Genomic DNA, 23416 nt, shown 5'->3' with positions numbered 1-23416 from the left:
CCCCCCCCTGCCTGAGGCTCCCACTGAGGTGGGAAGTAGCCAGGCTGACAGTTTGCTGAGCAGTGTATTGGGGTGGCCATGTTCCTGAGCCTCTTCTGTTCTTTGGTGGGCCCAGGGAGCCTGATTTATATATGCATATGGGGCTGTGGGAAGGGTCTTCTCAGTGGTCAGCAGCAGATCAAGAAAATCTCCAGCTTGCTCTCTTGCATCGCCAGTAGAGTCACTTTCTTCAGTGACCTCAGCAAACAGTCCCAATCCCTCTGCCAGGGCCCGGGGATGTAGCTAGATGGCAGGGCGGCGGGCCTGGGCTGTTGAAGGAGCCGTCCTCCCAGAGCCCCCCGGATGGGGGTTGAAGGCTATAACAGTGAGGAGGGGAGGGACACACAGCAGTGGCTGAGCTGTCACCCATGATGTTCTGTGTCCTTTCCTTCTGTCAGAGCCATGGACTATGGCATTCAGCAAAAACTTTAAGAGAAAGTTCTTCTACAATAAGAAAACCAGGATCTCTACATATGAATTGCCTGCAGACTCCATTGCCCCATTTCAGTAAGTATCCCCCTTTGTAACCCCAGCTATTATTTCTAAGACACACGTCGTGTTCTGACTGATGACTATCCTCAAAGAGACTCTCCTGAGTGGACAGGTTCTGTTCTCACAAGGGTGAGGCCAGGCTCGAGTGGTAAACTGAATGAGAGGAGCTGTGATGCCAGGACCTGCCATGATGGCTGAGGGTACTAGATGCCAAGCACATCTGCCCAGACAGTAGCTCCTGCTTGAATTGCCATTCTTACCCTGAGCCCCTGACCCAGAGCTGGGAACATGCTGGGAGCCCACAGTGTCATCCCTTAGACTCGGCACCACACTCCCTTTTCAGGAGCCAGTGCCCGTTTACCAGATTGCTGTCATAGGTTTTGATAGCAGCTTACAGCCCTAATGTACCTTTAACTAGCCATCAACACTTGTTTCTGACATCACAATGATACTGTCTATTAGAGCGGCAGAGACCAGGAATATCAGTAGTTGTAGGAATTTGCTGGATGCAATTAGCTGTTGCAGCTCTTGGTTGGGAAAAACTGGTTCTGCAAGGCAGGAAGGAGGGTCTTTCTCCTGCCAGAGGGAAGACTCCCAAGTGGAGTCACTGGCACTGGCACCGTGAGGGTCTCAGTCACTGCTGCCAGGATCGCAGTGGACATTTATTGGTCTGCTTTACCTGGTGTAGCCATTTACCCCTCCCTCCTTTCCAGCATCTGCTACTATAGCCGGCTCTTCTGGGAATGGGGAGATGGCATCCGAGTGCATGACTCCCAGAAGCCGCAGGATCCACACAAGCTGTCCAAGGAGGATGTCCTTTCCTTCATCCAGACGCACAGTGCCTGAGGGCTGCGGGCCCACCTGCCACTTCCTCGGCAGTCCTCTGTGCTTCGGTCCCCAGTGGTGACCTTCTTCCCCTGGACGGGAGCCTGGCAATGGGGGGTGGTCTCAAGGCCCTCCAGAGGACAATCATTCTGGTTCACCTTTAGGCTTCTCGTCCCAGGGACAAGCCTAGGAAGTTTTTCCACCAGGGCTTAGCCTGAAGGACGGGACCTTGCAGCAGGCTCAAAGTCAGTGTCCTGGGCACGTGAGGCTGCTGGAGGCCATGCTGGAGTGGCAGGGCTCACACTTGGCTGTTCTCTCCTGAACCCTGTAGACTCGCTTTTCTGAGTCTGATGCACTGTCCTGAGGGCATTCACGCCTCTTCTGTGTCACACCTTTTATTGGGCAGACTTTGGAGTTGGGGGAAGCCGTCTGTTGTGAACTAGTCAGGAGAAACTGCAGTGTAAATTAAGGTTTGTTTCTTTGGACTTCCTCCATTTCGAGGCCAAGCTGGAGATTTCTTGTCTCCTTACCACATAACCTGCCCTTGCCTTCCCTGGAGTTCCTCCCTGCCTGGACTTGTGACAGTCCTGGCAGGCCGGGAAGGGCAGCGTGTGGACATTACCTCCCTGACCTCACATCTGGATCCAGGGCGCATCTTCTCTGGTACTGGACATAACAGCCTTCTGAGGCTGGCGAGCCTTCCTAACTCATTTCCAGCCCTTGGACAGCTCTAGAATGGGAGCAAGCAGCTTGAAGACCTGTCGTCTTCTCTCCCTCAGCAACAGCGGCCCCACCAGTAAGAGGACAGGACACCAGCCCTCTGGCAATCATGGTGCCACCACTGGCCATAGCCAGCCCAGGGCCGTCGTGGATTTCTGACAGCTGGAGGCAGTGCCTCACTACCCTTTCCCTTCCTTTTTCTTCCCCAGTAGGAGATACAGTCTGCTTTCCTTTGTCCTCATGTGGTCACTCCATTTCTTCTATCTCAGTGGAGGTGGAGGGAAGAAGGGAAGCCGGCCAGTAGCTTTAGGGGTGGGGGAGGGCATCTGTGGTTGTTTTCAATGGGAAATACCTCTCAGAGATGCTTCTATCAGCCTCCCTAGGGCCCCATCCCAATGCTAGACTGGTTTCCATGGAGATAAGGCACTGAGTCTCCCCTGAGGTTGGAATCGACTCCACCGTGGGGGGTCATCCATCCAGCACCATCTCCATCCCCCAACCCCACCCCAAGCTGGCAGCAGCACTGCTGAGATGTATTTCTACCCAATTCTGGGTATATCAGTGTGTCTTGCAAAATCTTGGATCATTAAAGATAAACATATTTTTAATGCCTGTGTGGCTCTGTGCTTTGTGGTCTGGGACTGACTGGCTTGGATGAAACAGGCTGGGCTGGGGGTGAAGGGGAGGGAACGCCACTTGAGAAGAGGGAGCAGAGAGCTGGTTTAGTCAGAGCTGCTGGGGCTTGGGACCAGGCTGCTGCCCACTGCTACAGAGGGCAGACACTGGGGCACTGGGAAAAGAGGGTGAAGGTCTCTCACCCCAGCAAGGCAAGAGACTCTTCTTCCCCTTCTGTGAATCACATAGCTCACTCTATGGTGACAATGTGACAGGCCAGATCAGCCTGTGTGACTAAAATAAGAGGCGTCAGACCAATTAGTGTCACTAGACCAGGGGAAGGTGGGGCCGGAGGGACAGTTTGCTGACCCTGTGGTGCTGTCCCTCACTCCTGAGCCTTGCTACTGGTGCAACTCTTCAGGGTCCCTACTTGATGTTTCCTCCCAAGCTACTTTGTCCCCGTTGTTTTTACTCAATTGGTTTTGTCTCAGAAGGCAGAGCCCCTCATTTTGGTGGCCTTGCCCTGCCTACTAAGAAGCCTCATGTGCCCCCACTCCTGGACCAGGACCCAAGTGGAGTTGGGAGATGAGCTGGGCAGTGGTGACGTCTGTGTTTGTGGCTCTGGCCTCTTCATTCTCCACTCACACCCTGCCCCGCCCCCACCACTTGTCACTGCAAACCCGCCTGATTTACTGGCCACTGTCACCATCAGTCTGTCTGGTCATTACCATGGCTCTTGCTGCCCACTCGCTCTGCAAGACCTCAGCGGCCCTGCCTGCCTCTTGAAGACAGATTAACTCCGTGCTCCCCTGAGACCTCCTCATGACCACTTCAAGTCCCCAAGTCGCCCTTCATGCACAGTCTGCACTTTTTTTCCTGCCATAATTACAGGCAGTGGCACTGGCTAGAGGACAAGGTAGAGTGTGGGGAGGGGGATGGAGAGCGTGCAGTGTCTCCTCGTGGCTCCTGCAACACCTGGGCCCTGTCAGGAGCCCCTGCTGTAGCATGGCTTGGAAAATTCCCATTGTATATGCCATTTAAGTGGGGGCTCACCTTTGCAGCTCCCACTTTTCCCTTCCTTCTGAATTCTAAGCCACTAAGCCTGGAGCGTTCCTTCAAACATCTTTTCTTCCTTGACTCCTAAATGCCGCCCCCACCATCCCTAGCTACAGTCAGACCATGACATTTACTCAGCAGACAGGAGAGTCCGGCCTCTTTATTGCCTCTCCCGTGGGCTCAGGGAGAAGCCAGCACACAGTGTCCTCCTGGAGAAGCAGGCCCCATGGCAGGCCCTGGGAGGAAGGGGCTGGGCAGCCAGGAGGCCATGCGAGCCTCTGGGTGGGGAAGTGCTCCCTGCACCTTGATCCCTTTGAGGCTTAAGGGCTTCATCGGTCCTGACGGAGCCAGGGCCAAGAGCAGCTGTATCAGCACTGGCTGTGGGCAGTCCTAGGCTCACGAGGTCCAGCAGATATAGACCAGGCTCAGGAGGATGAAGATGGCCATGGACAGCAGCATGTTTTTCTGGTTCTCTTGCCGAAGCAACTTGAGCTCCTTCTCTGGGAAGAACAAGGGTGGTGGGGTGCAAGAGTTTGGACTCCTGTTGTTTTCATCACCTCTGCCTCCTCTTTGCTGGTCAGCAAATATGTGTGAATAATGCTCAGGGGAGACACATTCCCTCCCAGCCACCTTATCATCCATAAAAGCAGCCTGTCCTTGTAGAACATCTTTGGTTACAGATCCCAACCTATTGAAGTCCCAACCATCTCTGCAAATCCTCTTTAGATTGAGGAGGGATGAGTGAGATGTCACCAAAAAGGCTGCACCTGAAATCCATGCTAGGTAAAGGCATGGGATCGAGAGCTGATCCTCGTGCCTCTTCACTGTATCCCCTGTGTGGGATCCCACCTGCCCACTGGAACTGAGATTAGGGCCTCCTTGGGTGTGACAAGGGGCAGGTGCGGTGTGGGGCCATCCCATCGGTGCTTCTGTGCTGGAGGATCCTGAGCTCCTGTTGCTCTGCTGTATGACCAGGGGCAGGGCGGGGCTGGAAGTAGGGTAGCTGACCCAGGGGGGTTGTGTGCTGTCTGCAGCCAGGCTTCTAATTGTCCCTTCCGTGTGACATGCACGTGGCTGATCATTTATGAGGCTAAACTGAGTGGCAGTGCTGCAATGTTGCATGAAAATTGTTTAGGCTTGAGGGAGAAATCAGTGTGTGGTGAGCTTGAGTGCCCGGGTCCAGTCATGCTTTAATTACAGGGGTCCATGCCTACGTGACTCTGCTGTGTTCACAGTGTTTCAAATGGCCCCCTCTGGGAGTTCCTGCCAGCTGGGCTAGTCTGGGGCTGCTGCCTGGACCAGTCAGTAGCTTTGTGCACATTATTTTCTCTCTGGCCTCTTGGGGCCAAACCAGCCAGGCAGGCTTAGGGCAGCCGGTGCTCAACAGTGCCCACACCCTACCCTCTCCATGCATTGCCAGGGCATGATTCTGCCCCCAGTGCCCAGAAGGTGGCAGCATTGCTCCATCCACAGGAGCCCTTCCTATATCCCAGCTGGTGACAAGTCTTTCTTCACTGGCCCCACTGCCTCTGCAGGGTTTTCAGTAGGACGCAGCAGATGTAAACTTCTCGACCTGGCTGCCTAACAGAAGAGGGCCCCAGGCACAGGCTCTCGCTTCTCTTTCCTTGAACAAAAGACAAGACAGCTGTCCTCCCATGCTAGGGGATACCTCCCCAGCTGTCCCTGATTGGGAACCTCTCAGGCTTTCTGGGCCGACCCTCCCAGCACTGGGACCAGGGTTGGGGCTGGTAACTAAAGGAGAGTTCTTACCATAGTTGGAGACTTTGCTCATCAAGCTGTTCTGCTCCTTTTCCAGACACCGCCTGTGAGGGTAGAAAGTTTATGGCTCAAACTTTTTTTCCGTCTTCCCACCTGAGAGGCAGCCAAAACACCAAGACAGCATTATTATGGTCTGGCTGGACAGGGCTCAGTTGTCCAGCAGCAGGTGGGAAAGTGGGCAGGTGGAGACTTGCCTTATAGATGATAAAGTACATTCATAAGTGGATGCCCCAGAATTGGGAGGCAAGTGAACTGTGAGGCTCAAGTCAGTGAACAACTCAGGGTTCCAATATGACAACAGGTAGGGGGAAATACTTTGTTGTGAGGCATAATGTCTGGGGCAGGGTGGGAGAGGTACTTCTGGGATGAAGGCTCAGGGGCCAAGACACTCACGCCTAGAAGCTCACTTGAGGCCCCAGGACAGACATGGGAGGCAAGATAGAGGAATACAGGGTAGTCCAGCAGGGGCAATACCTGGCCTCTGGGCTCAGCTCTTCCCGGTCAAGCTTATCGTTGACGGCCTCCAAGTCCCTTCGACACTGGGACAGCTTCTCTTCCAGCCCATCGATCTGAAACAGCCCAGGACAAGGCAAGTTGGTAGCCGTTGCTTCTAAAACCCTGGGTTTGAGGAGGGAGCCCCTTGGCTGCTTCTTCAGGCCCAGTATCTTTTCTACAGCATCCGTTTTGCTATCTTCCGAGCTTCTCACTCCCTCTCCCCCTCAATGATTCAGCTTCACAGGAAGCAGCCTGAGTTCTTTCTAAGCCAGAGCTGGGGTGCTGCTCGGGGGCTCACAGGTACCCTGACTCCCATGTAGATGACGGAGACTGGGGCCAGCCCCTCCGTCAGCTCTGATGCCTTAGTACCATGCCCCAGTGGGCCCTCAGCAGAGGCAGCCCGAGCTGAGTGCAGTACACACCTGCTCCACAGGCCTCTAGGGTAAATCTGGACACACATTCTCTCTCACACACAGAGGATTAGAAATTTAGGAGCCAGAAAGCATAGGTATTTTTCTCATCTTAATATTTTCTCCCCATGAGAATAAATAAAAATTACCGTGTGAATAAAAAGGAAAATGCAGCTCGCAAACACTCTTATTTCCTTCTCTTTGGTCTTTTGTGAAAATACTGCTCGTCACAGAGGCAGATTTAACTCTTGTGGCAAAACAGCTAAACTCATAAAAGACTGGTTGCCAGAGGTATATTTCCCCCATTCGTTTTTTTAACAAAACTTCAGATGTGTTCTTGGGAAATAATCTTAGTAGCAGAGAAATATTTCAGAAAATGCTGCCTACGGAAACCATGTCTGTGTGTCTGTCTCAGTCTCCAGGCATCTCTCTAATCGCCTCCCTGGGCCTGCTCCTGGTCCACCTCTACACCGCTGGCAGAACCTTGAGGTGAGGGAAGGTTCAGAGGGCCCCATGTCTAACTCATTTGGGGAGTTGACTTAATGATGTCTTGGGCTCCCTGTAATGTCGGTTTTCCCCTTTCTGACTTAGACTCACCATATCCCTGGAAGGGACAGAAATAGGACTTGCAGTGAGGAATATGGGAAGACTTTTCGGAGGAGTCCGTGAAACACCCTCTCATATCTTATTTTCTGGAGTGATCCCTGCAGAGAAGGTAGTCAATGCCTGCATGGACCCAGGGAGGGTGGGAGAGGAGTCAGAGCCCTGGGCTTCAGCAGTGCAGGCCTCAGAGAGCTGCTAAGACTCGGGGCCTTCTTATGGCCCTTCTCCTTGGGCCCAGTCCAGTTGACACACCATCCATCCCCTTCCTTGCAGTCGAGCCCTCAGCCAAAGCCAGGAGCTCAAGCAGGAACCTGTGGGAGAGAGCAACTACAGAGCCTTGAGTTAACTGCCTGGTTAATTGTGTAATTTTTCTGCTAATGAGCACCAATGAGCACCAAAGGGAGGGCCATACTGAGAAACAGCCCCAGTCAGGAGATGGGTCTGTCTGGGGAGGGCAGAGCTTCCCTGGAAGCTGCACTGCAGGGAAATGCACCCGGCTGGACAGCTTCCTCCTCTCTGTACCTGGCTGATATGATGGTGACTGGAGCTCTAGGATCTGGTGCGAGCTACTTCCACGATGTTGAAACAGCAATCAGACCCCAGCTGCACTGTGAGTCGAAATAAAGCTTAATTCATGATGTGCCGCCTCCTTCACGAGGCCTTTGGTATTGCTCTTAACTGAAAGGGTACTGCTCTTCAGTCCCATTTGCTACTGAAGGTCAAAGACTGTAGTTTGCAATATGAATTAAGGCTCAACATGAAGAAAATGAAGTTGCAAATAGAAATACCATTTGACCCAGCAATTCCACTACTGGGTATATACCCTAAAGAAACCATAACTGCCTCCCAAGCAGATATATGCACACCCATGTTTATTACAGCTTTGTTCACAATAGCAAAGAGTTGGAAACAATCTAAGTGCCCATCAACAAATGAATGGATGAAAAGCTGTGATATATTCACACAATGGAATACTACGCTGCACTGAAAAACAAGGAACTTATGAAATATTACACAAAATGGGTGACCTTGGAGGACATTATGCTGAGCGAAATATCTCAGTCACAAAAGGACAAATATTGCTTAGGGCCACTGTTGTAAAATGGACTGACATCGGAGTTGAGGGGAGGCTGAAAAAGTGGGGATAAATAATGTATACTGTATTGAAACAGATAAGGGAGAGAACTGTTTAAAAGAGATATGTGATTGGGTATTATTGTCATGACAGGAGTCCAGAACGAAGGTTGCATAGTGGAGTGGACTTGAGGGGAGGACTTGTGTAACAATGAAAGAATATTTCTTTTACTTTTCAAAGAAAAGAATGAACTGGGGGGGAGGGGTGGGTAGGGAGAAAAGTGCAAACAATAAATGAATGGAAATCCAAAGTCTCTGTAAACTTATTAAAATTAATAAAAAATATAAAGGAAAAAATATTAAAAAAAAAAAAAAAAAATTTGGGTGAAAATTTTAAAAAAAAAAAAGGAAAAAATATTAAAAAAGGAAAATAAAGATTCTCACAATGAGGTAAGCTGGCAGCATCATGAGAGATGGAGAAGAGATTAAGATTGTTAACAATTTCAGCTTGTGTGGTTCCACAATCAACACTCTTGGCACCAGCAGTCAGGAAATCAAAAGACAAAAACTGCATTAGGAAGATCTGCTGTCAGGGACCTCTCCAAAGTACTGAAGAACAAGGACAAGGATGTCAACCTAAGAGGCCAAGGTGCACCTGATCCAGGCCACGGTCTTCATAGTTACTTTCTCTGCATCAGAAAGCTGGACAATGACCAAGGATGACAGAAGAATTGAATGCCTTTGAGTTGTGGTGCTGGAGAAGAGTACTGAACATCCCATGGGCTGCCAAGAGAAAGAAAAGGTCTGTCTAGGAGAGGGTGAGCTAGGCTGCTCTTGAAGGCAAGAAATTTAAAAGTCTATCTCATATAGTCCAGGCATGCTGCCAGGTGGGTCCAGTCTTTGGAGAAGGATATCATGCTTGGAAGGGTTGAGGGACAGCGCAGGAGAGGAAGACCCTGGATGAGATGGACTGACAGAATAAATGGGATAATGAGGGTATATGTGTCAGAGACAGTGAGATTGACTCAGGATCGAGCAGGGTTCAGAGCTGTTGTGCTTGGGGTCGCTATGAGCAGGAGCTGGCTCGATGGTCCATAACAATAAGAAGACGACAAATTTTCAGCAGAGGGTTAATTGGATCACACAGATTCAAAACTAGGGACACACTGTCAGGCCTCACCTAGCAGCTGGAATCTGAAATTCTTTTCCTTATACCCACAGAAGCTAGAAGGAGCAACTATACATGTCTATAGATAGGCAGTTTGTGGATATCTTAGTTCTAAATTAGATTTCTTCTTGACATCACATAAGCCAGTCTTTTGTGCATGTCATTCTATAATGGCAACAGGTGGAGGATTTTCATATCTACATACCTTTGTTTGGGCACTGCCATCAAGTGCCCAAAATCTTAAACCTGAGCTTGGCAAACCACAAGTGGCTGAGCCAGTCGGCTAGCATGCTGCTGAGCGGCAGCCAGAGGCCTTTATCTGAACAAGCTCAATTTATCCTCAGTTCCACTGACTATCCCCACTTTCAGTCACAACTTTTTAATGAGGCTTAAACGGGAGAACACAAATCAAGGTTTTAGGGACTCAAGTTCTAACCTCCCTTTATGAATATTTATGACCTGCTGACAGCTCTCTCTGATTCCCTTCTAAAAAGCAAGTTCCCCTTTATTGCCCAGCTGCTTGATGTGGGTTGAGTGAGGGGAGGCTGAGAGCAGCAGACTCTTGTGTAGACCACAAACCCACTGAGATGACCCACTGGGTCCCCAGCTCAGCCTCGTTCTGCAAGCTGGCACCCTGCACCACTTCCTGAAGCAGAGCCGGCTCTGGGGCAGCTGGAATGATGGGAGTTTCTGGCTGCAGAGGAAGCAAGGAGGGAGGGCAGGAAAGGTGTGTCTCTCATTGTGACTGGGGTTGGGAGGGTGAGGAAGAGCAAGGGAAGGGAGGTCTCCAGGTGGACAGTCAGCTCGCCGACCTGCACCCTGCACGTGGAGTATGCATTCTAGATAAGCCAATGTAAATCTGTCATCTCAGTTTAGGGTTTTCCCCTTCTACCAAGTTGAAAGCAAGAGGGGACTGGCAGGACAAGAATCAGAACAAGAAAGTTATCAGAGGAAGCATGCAGGGATTGAAGCTGGGCAGATAGTTGGAGCCCAAAGAGCCAGAGACTGTAATCATGGCTCACAGGGTGGGGAAACACTCAGGTTCCTGTTGTGTGACTGGGAAAGCCACTTAATTCTGTGTCTGTTTCCTCAGGTGTAAAACAAAGAACAATGTTTCATGGCTCAGAGTGTTGTTCTGAGAGTAGTATGAGGCAATACACCTAAGGTGCTCAGGATAATGCTTAAGATAGTAAGAACCTGAAGTGTTTGCTATCATTATTATCAGAATGTGGTTTTCACTGGAACTTTGAGAAAATAAAGAGAACTAACTTTTGTGGCAAGATTAATAGGGAGAGAAAAGTAGGAGTACTAGGTGAACAGACTCTCCACTAGTCACCGGCTGGCAGCAGGGAGAAACGGAGCCCCTGTGGCTTGGATTTGGGGTAACCTTCTGAGACTATGCTGGTAGATCATCAGAACAGCAAGCAACAGACACCTCTACACATTGGACAATCTCAGGTCACAGCCTGCTGGGAAGTTGAGGTAAAACCTGGTGGGGCCCCCATGGATGAGAGGCCTAGAAGAATTTTCAAAAGAAAAGACTTAGGTGTGGTCTAGGCACTGCAGGCATCTGAAGAGATGTGAATGGCACGAGAAGTCTGGCAGCAGATGTCAGGAAGTGCCTAGCATGATGAGAACCACCACCTTTCCTCCCTCTATGTCCTGAGGGCTTAGTATCTGGCTAAAATGGAAGCTGGAATATAAACCCCAGGAGCTGAGGCTAAAGAGACCCCTTCAAAGGGACTGGACCAACTCCAGAAGTTAAGGAGGTTCCCAGGACTTGTGCCAAAAAGGCTGGAGAGAGGTTGTCAGCAGGGCGGGCCATGGCAGACCCAGGTGGTGGGCTTGTCTGGAGCCGAAGCTGGAGCCCTGTCAGCTGTGGCTATCATAGTGGAAATGGCCAGGGAGCGTAGAAAGCAGGCTCTCATTCAGGCCTAGGGTGGGCAACCAACCTAACCCTCTGGATGTACATTAACATTAGGGAGTATCCACCCATGACTACATTTATATTCAGAAAATCAAGTGTCAATTTTTCTGGGGGATTTAAAAAGAGAGCACAGAGAAGACTGCAGTCCAGAGGGGGCGTGGAGGGGACACCAGGAAGAAAGGGCAGTGGTGACAGTTCCTCACAAGGCATCTATGAACACCTCGGGGCAGCGCCACCTGAGCTGAGGCCCTGGCACGGGCTGCGGGAATCCCAGGGTGGGCCGTTCAAAGGACTGGAAAGGCCAAATATCCTGTGGAAAAGCCTGTTCTTGGTCCAGAGACCAACTGAGCTTAGCTCAGAGTACCCACGGGGCCTCAGGGAAGAAGTCAAAGCAGGAGAGAGAAGGGGGAAAGGGCACACAAGATGACAGTGGTGGAAGGAGCATGCACCCCCAAGTGCAAAGTGAAAGGGAACGGCTGATCTCCGTGGAGGTGGTGTTCCTGGAAGTTGGGACAGCAAACCTGCTGTCAACAAGTGATCCCAGGGCCTAGCAGGGTGAGAACCAATACCTTGCATTATCCAAGAGACACTGGGGAACCAAGGCCTGGCAGCTGGCCTTTGGGTAGTTAGGCTAGAGGAGGCTCAGTGAGAGAGAAGCATGGGACCACAGGGCCATCCACACGGGCTGGGGTGTTTCCTGCAGAAGAATTCAAAGACCTGAAATGATCGAAGCAGTCAAAGTTGGTGGGGGCTGTAAAGTGGGACCAAGGTAAGGACAAGGCCCCCCACCCCAGCCAAGTGGTGCCATCTCTCCTGAAGGCAAGAGTCAGGGGCAATGTCTTCATTTTCTCAGTCATGGAGTCAAGGGTACTTCCACACAGATGCTGCTCTGTGCTAGGTGATTGGTGGGGCTGAGAAGAGAAAGAGAGACAGAAGAGGAGAAGGAGAGAGAGTATGTGTGTGTGAGAGTGTGTGTGCACAAGCTGTTGTACTCGCTCATCTGGGAGCTCAGCAACCCCAAGCCAGCTAAGCAAAATTCCCTTTGCCACCTGATTTTGAGAATATCACCTTATTCTCAGCTTCAGGGAAGTCTCCCTGGGGTCCTATATGCCATAAAGTTACTGTGTTAAAAGAAACGGTAAAATTCATCTGAAATGCCCTGGAGGCATATTTTCAGGAGTGTGGAGTCTCTGGGAATCCAAGTCCCAAATGAGGCCTCTTCGGGGTCGGGCACTTGTCTCCTCCCTCCCTCTGGACAAGAGCTCCTGTGCACTGCTCCTGCTGAGCCTGCAGAGGGTGCAGCTCCAGGGTCTGGCTGTGCTGGGGGAGTGGGGGCTCCCAGAAGCTTTCATTTTGTGGATAAGCACAAGCCACAAGCCGTCCTCCTGTGGACACGGCTGTGTGAAGCTCCCCACCCACCCCCTAAAATGCCACTGTCTGGGGTCAGACCTGCTGGGAAGGGCTACCCCACCCACTCTGCTTCCATTCTGCCTCAGGCAGCCAGCCTTGGCTTTCAGGACTTGCTGGCCCACAAGTGACAGATCTGCTGGAATAGGTGGCCACAGGGGTCAGGCCTGAGCCACTGGGCATATCACATTTGTCAGGCCTTCTAGGCACTACTACTGAAGAGCATGGTGTTAGGGTACCCGAGCTGAGCCCAAGTCAGGGAATCTGAGAGCAGTCTGGAGGACAGAACACGAGTTAGGCAGAATCCAGAAGCCAAGTCTACGCAGACCTTAATAACAACAATAGTAGTAGCCAGCACTTCAGCAGCAAGTACTGTGTGCCAGTCACTGTTCTAGCATCTACTCACGTAATGTTCACCGTGACCCTATAAGCTGGGTATAGAATAAAAAATCTGATTGCCGTCAAGTCAGAACTGACTCACAGCTTTCTGTTGGGTTTCTGAAGCAGTAAATGGCACAGGACAAGACTGTCCATCTTTCTCCCACAGAGCTGCTGGTGGACTCAAACTGCCAACTTTGGATTGTCAGTGCAATTCCTTCCTTACTAGGCCACCTGAGCTCCCCTGGATATAGTGTTAGTATAAATGAGGAAACTTGTCCAGGGCCACAGTCAGTGAACAGAGAAGTCAGGAGGTCTGTGTCTTGCTCTTAACCAACATTCATTTACGCCTTGAAAGCGGAGAGCCACCAGCTGTTAGCCAGTCCTAGCTCTTGGCACAGTTTACACAAAGACCCAGACAGTATGTGGGTGGCTTCTGTATGCTAATATTTACACCAACCATGTAAGACAGGCATGGACTGTCCCCAAGTTACTGAGGAGCAAACTCCAGATGGGGAGATTCATAAGCCACTGGCCCTAGGCTGTTTTGTGAAGTGGCAGAATTGGGGTCTGAATCTGGGTTTTTGTCTGCGTCAAAGCTCATGCTCTTTCTACCACTTCAAGCTGTTTTCCAAACTCTCATGAAAATATCTATGACAAAGAAGGGCTCATGGAACAAAGTCATTTCCACATCCCAGTTGAAGCCCATCTAAGCTTGTTGATCTGATTTCAACAAATTCTCTACTCTGAATAATCTTGTATAAGGGCTTTTGCTTGGTCTCTGTCCATATAATAGGTACTCTCTGTGAAAGAAGAAGTTGATTGAAATCTGTTTGCTTGAGACTGAGGAGACAGGAGCCAAGCACGTCTCTCCTCACAGAGCAGCAATTACCCTCCAACACTCTTCTCGTCCAATATCCCTGGTGCCTTCTCCCATCACTTTCACTGCTAAGGCACCCTCCAAAATTCATACAAAAACAACCAGTTGCCAGCAGGGAAAATGTGGGTTAGTTGGGTATCAGAAACCCTCCTTTCCCCCAAAGGGGATCAAAGCATTCCTTTTCACTTGTTAATTTACAACATGGAAATTGGGCTTGGCTGTTTCATCTACAGCCTCAGCAGTAAGGGAACTGGATTTCTGGAAAGCCACTCACTTTCACACAGGGGAGGCCCTAGGACATATATCCCGATTGGTAAGAAGCCAGCATCCTGCCCAGATGGCCTCTGGCCAGCAGAGCTTGGCCTTTCCATCTGGGGTCTACAGGTGAGTCACAAGAGTCCATTATCCAGCTGACAAGGCTGAAACCCCATGAGGCCGATTACCCTGACACCCCTTAGGGTGGCTGTCTTTGGTAGAAGCTTTTCAGATCTATGGGAGCAGAACACAAGCCTCCGCCTGTGGTTCAAATTATCGGGCCTATGAGCAGTTTCTCTCAGGCTGAACAGATAAACAACAAACCTCTTCCGTTTATAGCCTAGGAACAATTTTTAGGAAAAGCAGAAAGAGTTGAAGGGCTATTCTGTCTATGGAGACAGCCTCTCCTTCCGGAGTTCTCTGGGCCCTTCCTTCGGTTGAGCTGGCGTGAGGCTGGGCTGAGCGGCTTTGCAAGTACAGCCCCATCAGCCCTCGCCTGAAGCCGTCAGCTGTCCCTGAGCCAAAATGTTGTTTAGGGTTTGTTTTCTCTTCTTTCTCCCAATATATATTTTTTGATAAATTAGCAAAAGCTTCTTCACTGCTGAAAGGCTCAAAGCACTTTTCAAGAACTGGCATCCACTCCGCGCCTTATGAATTCATTAATTAAGATGCTGGCAAACAGCCACTCCACACATGCTGACATCCAGCCGCGTTAGGTAATGAGGTTTTAGTCTCCTGACCCCCGTCAAGGGGAGCGGTGCTAGATGCAGGCTGCCGAGAGAATCACCTGCTCAACGGTGACCTGTCACTTGTGGCTGGCAGCAGGTGGGGCTCATTTAAGAGTCTGTGGCCCCTGGGCATTCTCCGTGTGCAGTGAGCCTTCCTCTCAACACCTGGCTAGTTGGTTCCTCAATGAGTTAGCATCTACCCACCAGCTTCACTGTGGCCTCCAAACTCTGACGACCCCCACTCCCCACCATGCTTGGCCCAGATGTCAGGGTTGAGGGTTCAACTGCCTCCTCTTGCCATTCAAGAAAATCTGGCAAATATTTACTGATGGTCCACTGAGCTGCTTCTATCCTTTGTGTAAGTAGCTCCCTCGGCTTGTTCCAGACTGAGGGTTCTCAAGTGCACTTAGCACTTCTGCTCCTCCCTGCCCTCACACAGCTGACAGTCTGCATGAAATAACTGTGCAGTCTTCTTCTGGTGCTCATCTTGGTCTCTCTCATTCTCAAACTCACCACCTCTCTTTAGTCATCACTGACCCTGGCTTCTTTCTGATAAGGGTTTCAGTGAATTTTGAACTGCTCCTGGTTTCCCCCCCTCATAGCAGATAGCTGACCAACCTGTGTGGAGTTCATCTTTCAATGTGACTTTTCCTTGCCATTGTTTGACTTTGCTAGGTAGATGGGTAGGAAGATGTGAATGGGGCCTAGGGACTAGCGGCTACCATTCCACAGGGGATTGGCCAATCTCAAAAATCTACAAAGGGGACTCGCTGGTCTTGCCATTGAATTGAGCAAGCAGATCTTTTGTGCTATTGAGGAAGCAGTGAGACAATGTAGGATGGCCTTCTTACTCCAGCTACACCCACAGCAGCAACACCTATGGCTGAAATGGAGACCTGATGGGAGATGGGACCTTAGCGGGAATTGAGCCAATATGGGCAGGACTGAGAACGTGGGAACACTGGCCTAAAGCATTAAGGCTTGAGGCTAAGGTGCCTGTGCGCACATTTTGGGAGCTGTCTTAAGTATACTGTGTTATTAATCTGGATTATAACCTTTTAACTTCCCCAATTAGATTCTGTGTGGTCTGTGAACTATCACATTGGATTTTGGATCCAGCAAAGCTATAAAATTGGTGTTGAGATGAGTAGAAAGAGGTATGGAAGTTTGGGGGACATGTCTGACATCATGGGAAGTGGTGGATGGGAGCAGTTCCCCTTTGTGAAGTGGATAAAGGCCAGGTATGGTGCTCCCCACGTGGCCTGTGCTCTTTTTAACACCAAGATAGATTCCTAACCCTTTCTCTTTTGTCTGCCTCCACTATAGAGGCTGAAAAAGCTCAACAGGTACCTTCCCTACTCCTGATGAGATGGCCTGACCAATGAGATGTTTTAGAAATCAACAGGGAGGGTCCTAGGAAGGTTTTTGTTTTACTGATAAAAGGCGCAAACTGTTTTGCTATTCTATTTCCCTTCTTTCTGTCTTAATATAATTGGAGCAGTGGCAGCCATCTTGAGACTGTGAGCATGGCTAAGAATCCACAAATAACATGCCCTGACAAAACTGAACTGACCCATTCCAACAGCCACCCACCTTCAAATATCTTGAGGGAAAGAAAAAAAAAAAAAACAACCCTCACTGTAGTCAGTTTTCTGTACCTATATAGCTTACAGCTTTGCAAAGGGTAGATTTTTGAACCTGCGACCAGGTGTAACTGAGTGCTCCCCTTCAAGATGTCAGTTAAGATACCACATGTTTTTTAACTGAAGACCAGCAGGCTGTGGCAATACCTAAAGACAGCAGGTTGAGTGGTCCAGCTATGAACTAAAAGTGCAGTGACCAAGTGAGGGTTCAATAGTGTCAGATTTAAAAATACAAATAGGTTTTACATCGCCAGAATCCTCCATTAAGTTTAGAATTAATTTTTTTTTCCAGCCAGACTCTTCCTAACAGTTCAGAATGAAATACAACCTTTCTTTCCTCCCACACAACATTAAAATCAGTACCAAGACTGGTAATTTCTACCTGAACTATACAGGCAGTCCCCAGGTTACAAAGGGGAGCTGTTCCTACGTGTGTTTTTAAGTCGAATTGTGGGTAAGTCAGAACAGGTGCATCCCGTTCTTATTTAGCCTTACTTTAGTGCAAGAGGAGGCTCAGAATCTTTTCAGTGATTTTAAAGCTACATATGCAGCATGTGAAGGTAATTGTGACAAAGAAATCGTTGTGAGAAGGGGTTGGTTCAAGATAATTTTAAAGTGAGGATAAATTTACATAAAAGGGCAGATTTGGGCTGTCTGGTAAATAAGGGAATGCTGGTAATTCTTTTGTTATTCAGAATAAATTATCAGATGTTAAAAACTCACAGCCATTTTTTTTTTTTAGATCTCAGAAGGTGGCAAAAGAATTGGATAAAAAGGCCTTGAGAGGAGAGGGGGAGGGGGTCTCAGAGAGGCCTCAGCCGTCCTGGGAGGTTGACTGCCCAGTACAGCTGGTCTGAGCCGGCCCGCAGGGTGACTGCCGCCTGCTCAGTAATTGCTTCATTACAACAAGCGGAGACTGTTTGCAGGTGCTGAGATCACTCACTTGTGGGGTTTTTATTGCACTCGTCAGATTAACAAACATTTTTGATTAAATCACCACTTCATTGGCTCTGAGCACATGACTTTTAATAAGAGGACAATATCTACTGCTATGAAGCGTGAGTGCACATTCAATACTCAGACCCGCTGGGGGCGATGAAGAAGCAAGGTGGGGAGACAGCCAGACGTCAGGGCTTTGCTAAGGCACAGTTTTAGCTCTCTAAACCGAGTCAGGCAAACAGTAACGCTAGAGATCAAGATGGCAAATGTATATGCTGGGTAACACACCAGGTGATTTTGGCCAAGATGAGGCTCTAGGATACACATTCCCCTCAAAAAAAAAAAAAAAAGATAAAATAGCAGCTGTCAAGCTGATTCCGACTCATGGGGACTGACAGTGTACTATTTATTTAAACTGTTCTCCATAAGAGAGCTCTGGTGGCCTAATGGCAAGGAGCTGCGCTGCTGCAATCCCGAAGGCACGCAGTTCGAGGTCATCACCTGCTCCTTGGGAGAAGGATAGGCAATCTCCTCTCACATGATTAACTGCCTGTGAAAACCCACCAGAGGGTCAGCTATGGTTCGGTTCCGACTGTATGGTACACAACAATAACTGTCATAAGCTTTTCGACAACGGATTTTTCAGAGGTGGATGGCCAAGCTTTTCTTCTGAAGAGCCTCTGAGTGAACTTGAACCGCTAACCTTTCAGTTGGCAAGTGAGCACACTTGCACTCTCAGGGTCTCCTCCAACCTCAAAGCAACTTAAAAGATGGGCACTCTCGTGTAATTTACTGTCTCTAAAAATCCATTGGAAGATCCAAAGCAATGGTGCCCACAGTTAAGTGTTTCACTGTTTACCAAATAGAGCTTTGAGTCTACTTGTAGGGAAGAAAGGTGTGGTGGTCTACTTCCAAAAAAACATTACACACTGAAAGTCCAATGGAGCATGGTTCTATTCTGGCACATGACATGAATCTATTCTGGTCTATGAGGTCTATTCTGACTACATGACACATGAGGTCATCATAGCAACTACTTACTAATAAGGAAGAACTACTATTTGTTAAGTAACCACTATGTGCTGGTCTGTGCTAGACACTTTACACAGACTCATTCAGTCTTTACAAACGTATCTTGAGGGAGATGGGGATCTGTAATGAAGGCTGCTGGCTGTCCCCTAAAACACACTAGTCCCTTAGTGACACTTTCCAGTAACCAAGCTCTAGCTGGGTACGTGCCTCCCGACGACTGTACGTCGTAGCTCTCCTTTGCAGTTAGGTGAGGCCACGAATCTTAGGTCTTGACAATGGAAATAACTAAAGCCCAGGGTCCTTAAGAGAGTGGGGTTACTTCTTCACTCTCTCCTCCATGCCAGTGGGGATACGTGTGGGGTGTGGCCTGGTTTCCGTAATGAATGCAAGTATTAGCAAAGTTCTGTGTGGCGGCAGACTCACCACTGTCCTGGCACTCCAGACCAGAAGCAGGGACCCTAGTTTGGTTTAGTAAACAATGTTTTATTGGAACATAGCCACACCCATTCGCCTACATTTGTCCGTGCCTGTTTTTGTGCTATGATGGGCACCTGAACAGAAATCATATGGCCTGCAAGCCAAAAAATCTGGCCCTTGACAAAATTTGTTGATGCCTGCTCCAGATTATTATGTTAGAAAGAAATAAACTTCCTTGTTCTTCAAGCTCCCAAGTTTTGGGGGTTTCTGTTATAGCATTTTGTTGGTGTTAGGTCCCTTAATGTTGGCCCTGACTTAACAGTCATACACAAGGCAACAAAACTCTTCCCAGTCCTGAGCCATCCCCGTGATGGTTGTGAACAAGCCTCCACTGACGGATGAGCGGTGGCTGCTCATGAGGTGCCATGACCAGCAGCTGAGCCCAAGGCTCCACAAGGAAGAATTCACTAACCACCCACCAATGTCCTTATTTAAAAATACAAAACTGGAATGTTGTCATTAATTCTGACTCATGGGGATCCCTTATATTAGAGAGCAGAACCGCTGTCCCACAATACAACTGGGTAGGTCTGCATCAACAACCCTTAGATTGGCAGCTGACTGTAAAACACTTTAACCACCCAGCAGCCTTCCATGCTATTATGGCAGCTTATAAAAACAACAAACAAAAACAGTTGTGGTTGAATGGATTCTGACTCTGTGACCTCATGCATTTCAGAGTAGAAGGCTTTCTACAGAATTTATAATGGCTATTATTTTTTGGAAACCATTCCCCAAGACTGTCTTCCAAAGCACCACTCACTTGATGTAGTCAAAACAACTTTTTGGTTAGTAGCCTCACACTTAGTCATTTGTGTCACACAGGGACATAGGCTATGAAGTCTATGCTCCTCTAAAAAGTGCCACTTCATTAACATATTAGTATCACAAGCAAAATATTGTTGAAGATCATGAAGAAAAAAAAACCCAGCCAGAACAGTACATAGATAGAGAACTGCCAGAAGTTCAAGCTGAATTTAGAAGAGGCCATAGCACCAGGATATCATGGTTGGTGTCAGAAGGATCTTGGTTGAAAGCAAAGAATACCAGTAGAATGTCTATTTATCCCTTATTGATTATATAAAGGCATTTCACTGTGTGGATCAGAACAAATTATGGCTAACATTGAGAAGAATAGGAATCCCAGAACACTTAACTGTGTTATATGAAACGTATACCAAGACTAAGAAGCTGTTGTGTGAACAGAGCCAGGGAATACTGTTGTTTTATGTGCCGTCGAGTCACCTGCAACTCCTAGTGACTCTATGTACAATATCTCGGAAGCCTGTTCTATCCTGAGCCAGTCTTACTGATTCTGAAACAGCTATCTCCATTGCCCTAATTACTGTATCAGTGGTTTAACATTAAGAAAGGTGTGAGTTCACACTGTATCCTTTCTCCACACCTATTCAATCTGTATGCTGAGCAAATTATTTGAGAAGATGTATTCTATAAGAATGAGGCGTCAGGAATGGAGGAAGACTCCAATATCCTTTGTTATGCAGATGACACAATTTTGTTTGCTGAATACAGGACCTGAAGCTTTTACTGCAGAAGGTCAAATACTGCAGCCTTTAATATGGATTACATCTCAACATCAAGAAAAGAAAATTTCTAAGCACTGGACTTATAGGTAACAACATGATAGATGGAGGAAAGATTGAAACTGTCTATGACTTCATCTTACTTTGATCCACAATCAATACAACTGGTAACAGCAGTGAGGTGATCAGGAGACGTATTGCACTGGGAAAGTCTGCAGTCAGGGACCTCACCAAATTATTAAGCAGTGATGTTAGTATGTGGACTAAGGTGCACCTGGTCAGACCATAGCCTACATCCCATGGACTGCCAAAAGAACAAACAGCTAAGTCTTGGAGAAGGTGCAGCCAGAGTGCTCCGTGAAGACAAGGGTGGTGAAATTTTGTCTCGCATCTTTTGGGCATGTTGCTAGGAGAGGCTCCTCCTTGTACATTGGACATTATGCTTGGAAAGGTGGAGGAATGGCAAAGGAGAGGAAGCCCCTCAACCAGGTGGAAGACAGTGGCAGCAGCAATGGACTCAAATGTGTGAGAAACTGTAAGAATGTTACGGGATAGGACAGGATCCAGATCTGTTGTTTATAGGGTCACTATGGGTTGTACTTGATGGCACCTGACAACATTAACATATCTGTAAACTATTCTCATTCATATGGAGATTCATGAATTTCTATCAACCTTTTCTTCCACCAAGTAAAGGGGCAGTACGAAACCACCTGCATGGACATGTGTGGAAATGTACACTCAAGTTTACCAAATGTCAAGCTCTGTAGATGATTCTTATATACTCTTGAGAACCACTTTGTTGTTGTGGTTACGTGCTGAGTCGTTTGCGACTCATAGCGATCCTATGTACAACAGCCCTAAACCCTGCTCTATCCTGTGCCAATCTCATTGCCTCTGACACACCCATCCCAATTACCCCAGTCATTGAATGAATCCACCTCATAGAGGGTCTTCCCCTCCTGTGCTGGCCCTCTACCTTACCAAGTGTCATGTTCCTCTCCAAGGACCTGTCTCTCCTTACAACATGTCCAAAGTATGTCAGATGAAGCTCCAGAATCCTTGCCTCCAAGGAGTAGCTTGGTTTAACCCTCTCTAGGTTGAATCTGTTTGTTTTCCTCGCAGTCCATGGTACATTCAATACTCTTCTCTAGCACCACAGCTCAAAGGCGTCAATTCTCCTTCTATCCTCCCTAGTCATTGTCCAACTCTCTGATGCATAACAAGTGATTGCAAAAACCATGGCCTGTATCAGGCGCACCTTAGTCTCCAGAGAGACACCGTTGCTCTTGAGAGGTCCCTAACCGCAGACTTTCCCATCGCAATACGTTTTTTGATTTCCTGGCTGCTGGTGCCAAGAGTGTTGACCGTGGAGCCGAGCAAACTGAAGCTGTGAACAATCTCAATCTCTTCGCCATCCATCCTGATGCTACCGATTGGTCCAGTGGTGAGAATCTTTGTCTTCTTGACATTGAGCCTCAGTCCATACTGAAGGCTGCAGTCCTTGACCCTCTGCAGTAAGTGCATGAGGTCCTCCTCAGTTTCAGCAAGCAGGGTTGTGTCATCTGCATAACACAGATTGTTGATAGATCTTCCACCAATCCTAACGCCACACTTCTCCTCACAGAGTCCAGCCTCTCGGATAATCTGTTCTGCATACAGGTTGAAAAGGTATGGAGAACCACTTAACTAGGGTTAAACCTCAAGGAGCGGCAGGACTTAAGAAGAGGACTACTGGATACAGTAGAATCAATTTTAACTCATAGCAACCTCCCACCACAGAGCCAACTCTCTTCTGAAGGCTTTCTTGCCTGTAATCTTGACTGAAGCACATTGTCAGGTCTTTCTCCCATAGAGCCATTGGGTGAGTTCTAACATGCCAACTTTTTGGTTAGCAGATGAGCACTTAACAATTGTGCTACTGAGGCTTCATCCAACAAGGCAACAACAGCATGATGGTAACTATCCTTTATCTCTTCAAGTTGTCAAAGATTGAATTTTACTTGGCTCCACAATCTATGCCCATGGAGACACCAGTCAAGAAACTGAACTGACATACTGCATTGGGTAAATGTGCTGCAATGTATCTCTTTAAAGTGTTAAAAAGATTTCACATTGAGGACTAATGTCAGGTGCATGGTATTTTAAATCACGTCAAATGCATGTGAAAGTTGGACAATGATTCAGAAAGACCAAAGAAGGTTGGTGTCTTTGTATTATAGTGTTGAAGAATACTGAATATACCAGGATTATCAGACAAATCTATCCTAAAAGAAGTATAGCCAGACTATGTCTTAGAAGACATGGAGATGAGACTTCCTCTACATACTCTGGACATGCAATCAAGAGGGACGAGTCCTTGGAGAAGGACATCATGTTTGATAAATAGAAGGTAAGCTAAAAAGTGGAAAATCCTCAAGGAGAAGGACCAACACAGAGTCTGCAACTGTGGGCTCAAATACAGCAATGACTTCATTCTGTTGCCCACAAGTGTAGCTATTAGTCAGAACTGATTGACTGCACCCAAGAACAACATCAAAAATCCCTTGCAATCTCTCAGTAGATACTCTGTTACTGTTAGCAACTAAGTTGAATCCAACTCATAGGGATGCTATGAACAACAGATCTGAATCCTGTCATATCCTGTGCCATCATCATCATTGGACATACTTGAACCCATTGTGCAGTCACTGTGTCAATCGATCTCATTCACAGTCTTCTCTTTTGTTAACTCTCCACCATTCCAAACATGATGCCCCTTTCCAAGAAATAGCCTTCCCTAACAATATGCCCAAAGTATATGGTGAAAAGCTTCTCCAACTTTGCCTCCAAAGAACACTCTGGCTACACTTTTTCCAAGACATATCTATTTGTTCTTTTGGCAGTCTCTTGGATATTTAGTACTCTTCTCCAACACCACAATTCAAAGG

General features: G+C 48.2%; 2 protein-coding genes across 2 annotated transcripts in view; one reads left to right on the top strand and one right to left on the bottom strand.

Annotated features, from left to right (window-relative positions):
* Positions 1-1377, top strand: part of CMTR1 (cap methyltransferase 1) — a 56022-nt gene extending 54645 nt beyond the window's left edge. Inside the window, exons 23-24 of the mRNA XM_006882025.1 lie at positions 437-546; positions 1245-1377. Of these exons, the coding sequence (XP_006882087.1) occupies positions 437-546; positions 1245-1377 (243 nt within the window). The remainder of the gene's footprint in view (positions 1-436; positions 547-1244) is intronic.
* Positions 1378-4143: 2766 nt separating this feature from the next.
* The window catches only part of CCDC167 (coiled-coil domain containing 167), a 23341-nt gene continuing 4068 nt past the window's right edge, over positions 4144-23416 (bottom strand). Inside the window, exons 2-5 of the mRNA XM_006882164.1 lie at positions 9860-9970; positions 6001-6095; positions 5518-5570; positions 4144-4247 (exon numbers count right to left, since the gene is read on the bottom strand). Of these exons, the coding sequence (XP_006882226.1) occupies positions 4144-4247; positions 5518-5570; positions 6001-6095; positions 9860-9970 (363 nt within the window). The remainder of the gene's footprint in view (positions 4248-5517; positions 5571-6000; positions 6096-9859; positions 9971-23416) is intronic.

The sequence above is a fragment of the Elephantulus edwardii genome, unplaced genomic scaffold (assembly GCF_000299155.1).
Source record: "Elephantulus edwardii isolate Elephantulus edwardi_28Jun2011 unplaced genomic scaffold, EleEdw1.0 scaffold00017, whole genome shotgun sequence".
Taxonomy (NCBI): Eukaryota; Metazoa; Chordata; class Mammalia; order Macroscelidea; family Macroscelididae; genus Elephantulus; species Elephantulus edwardii.
This window is presented reverse-complemented; position numbering and strand designations above follow the sequence as displayed.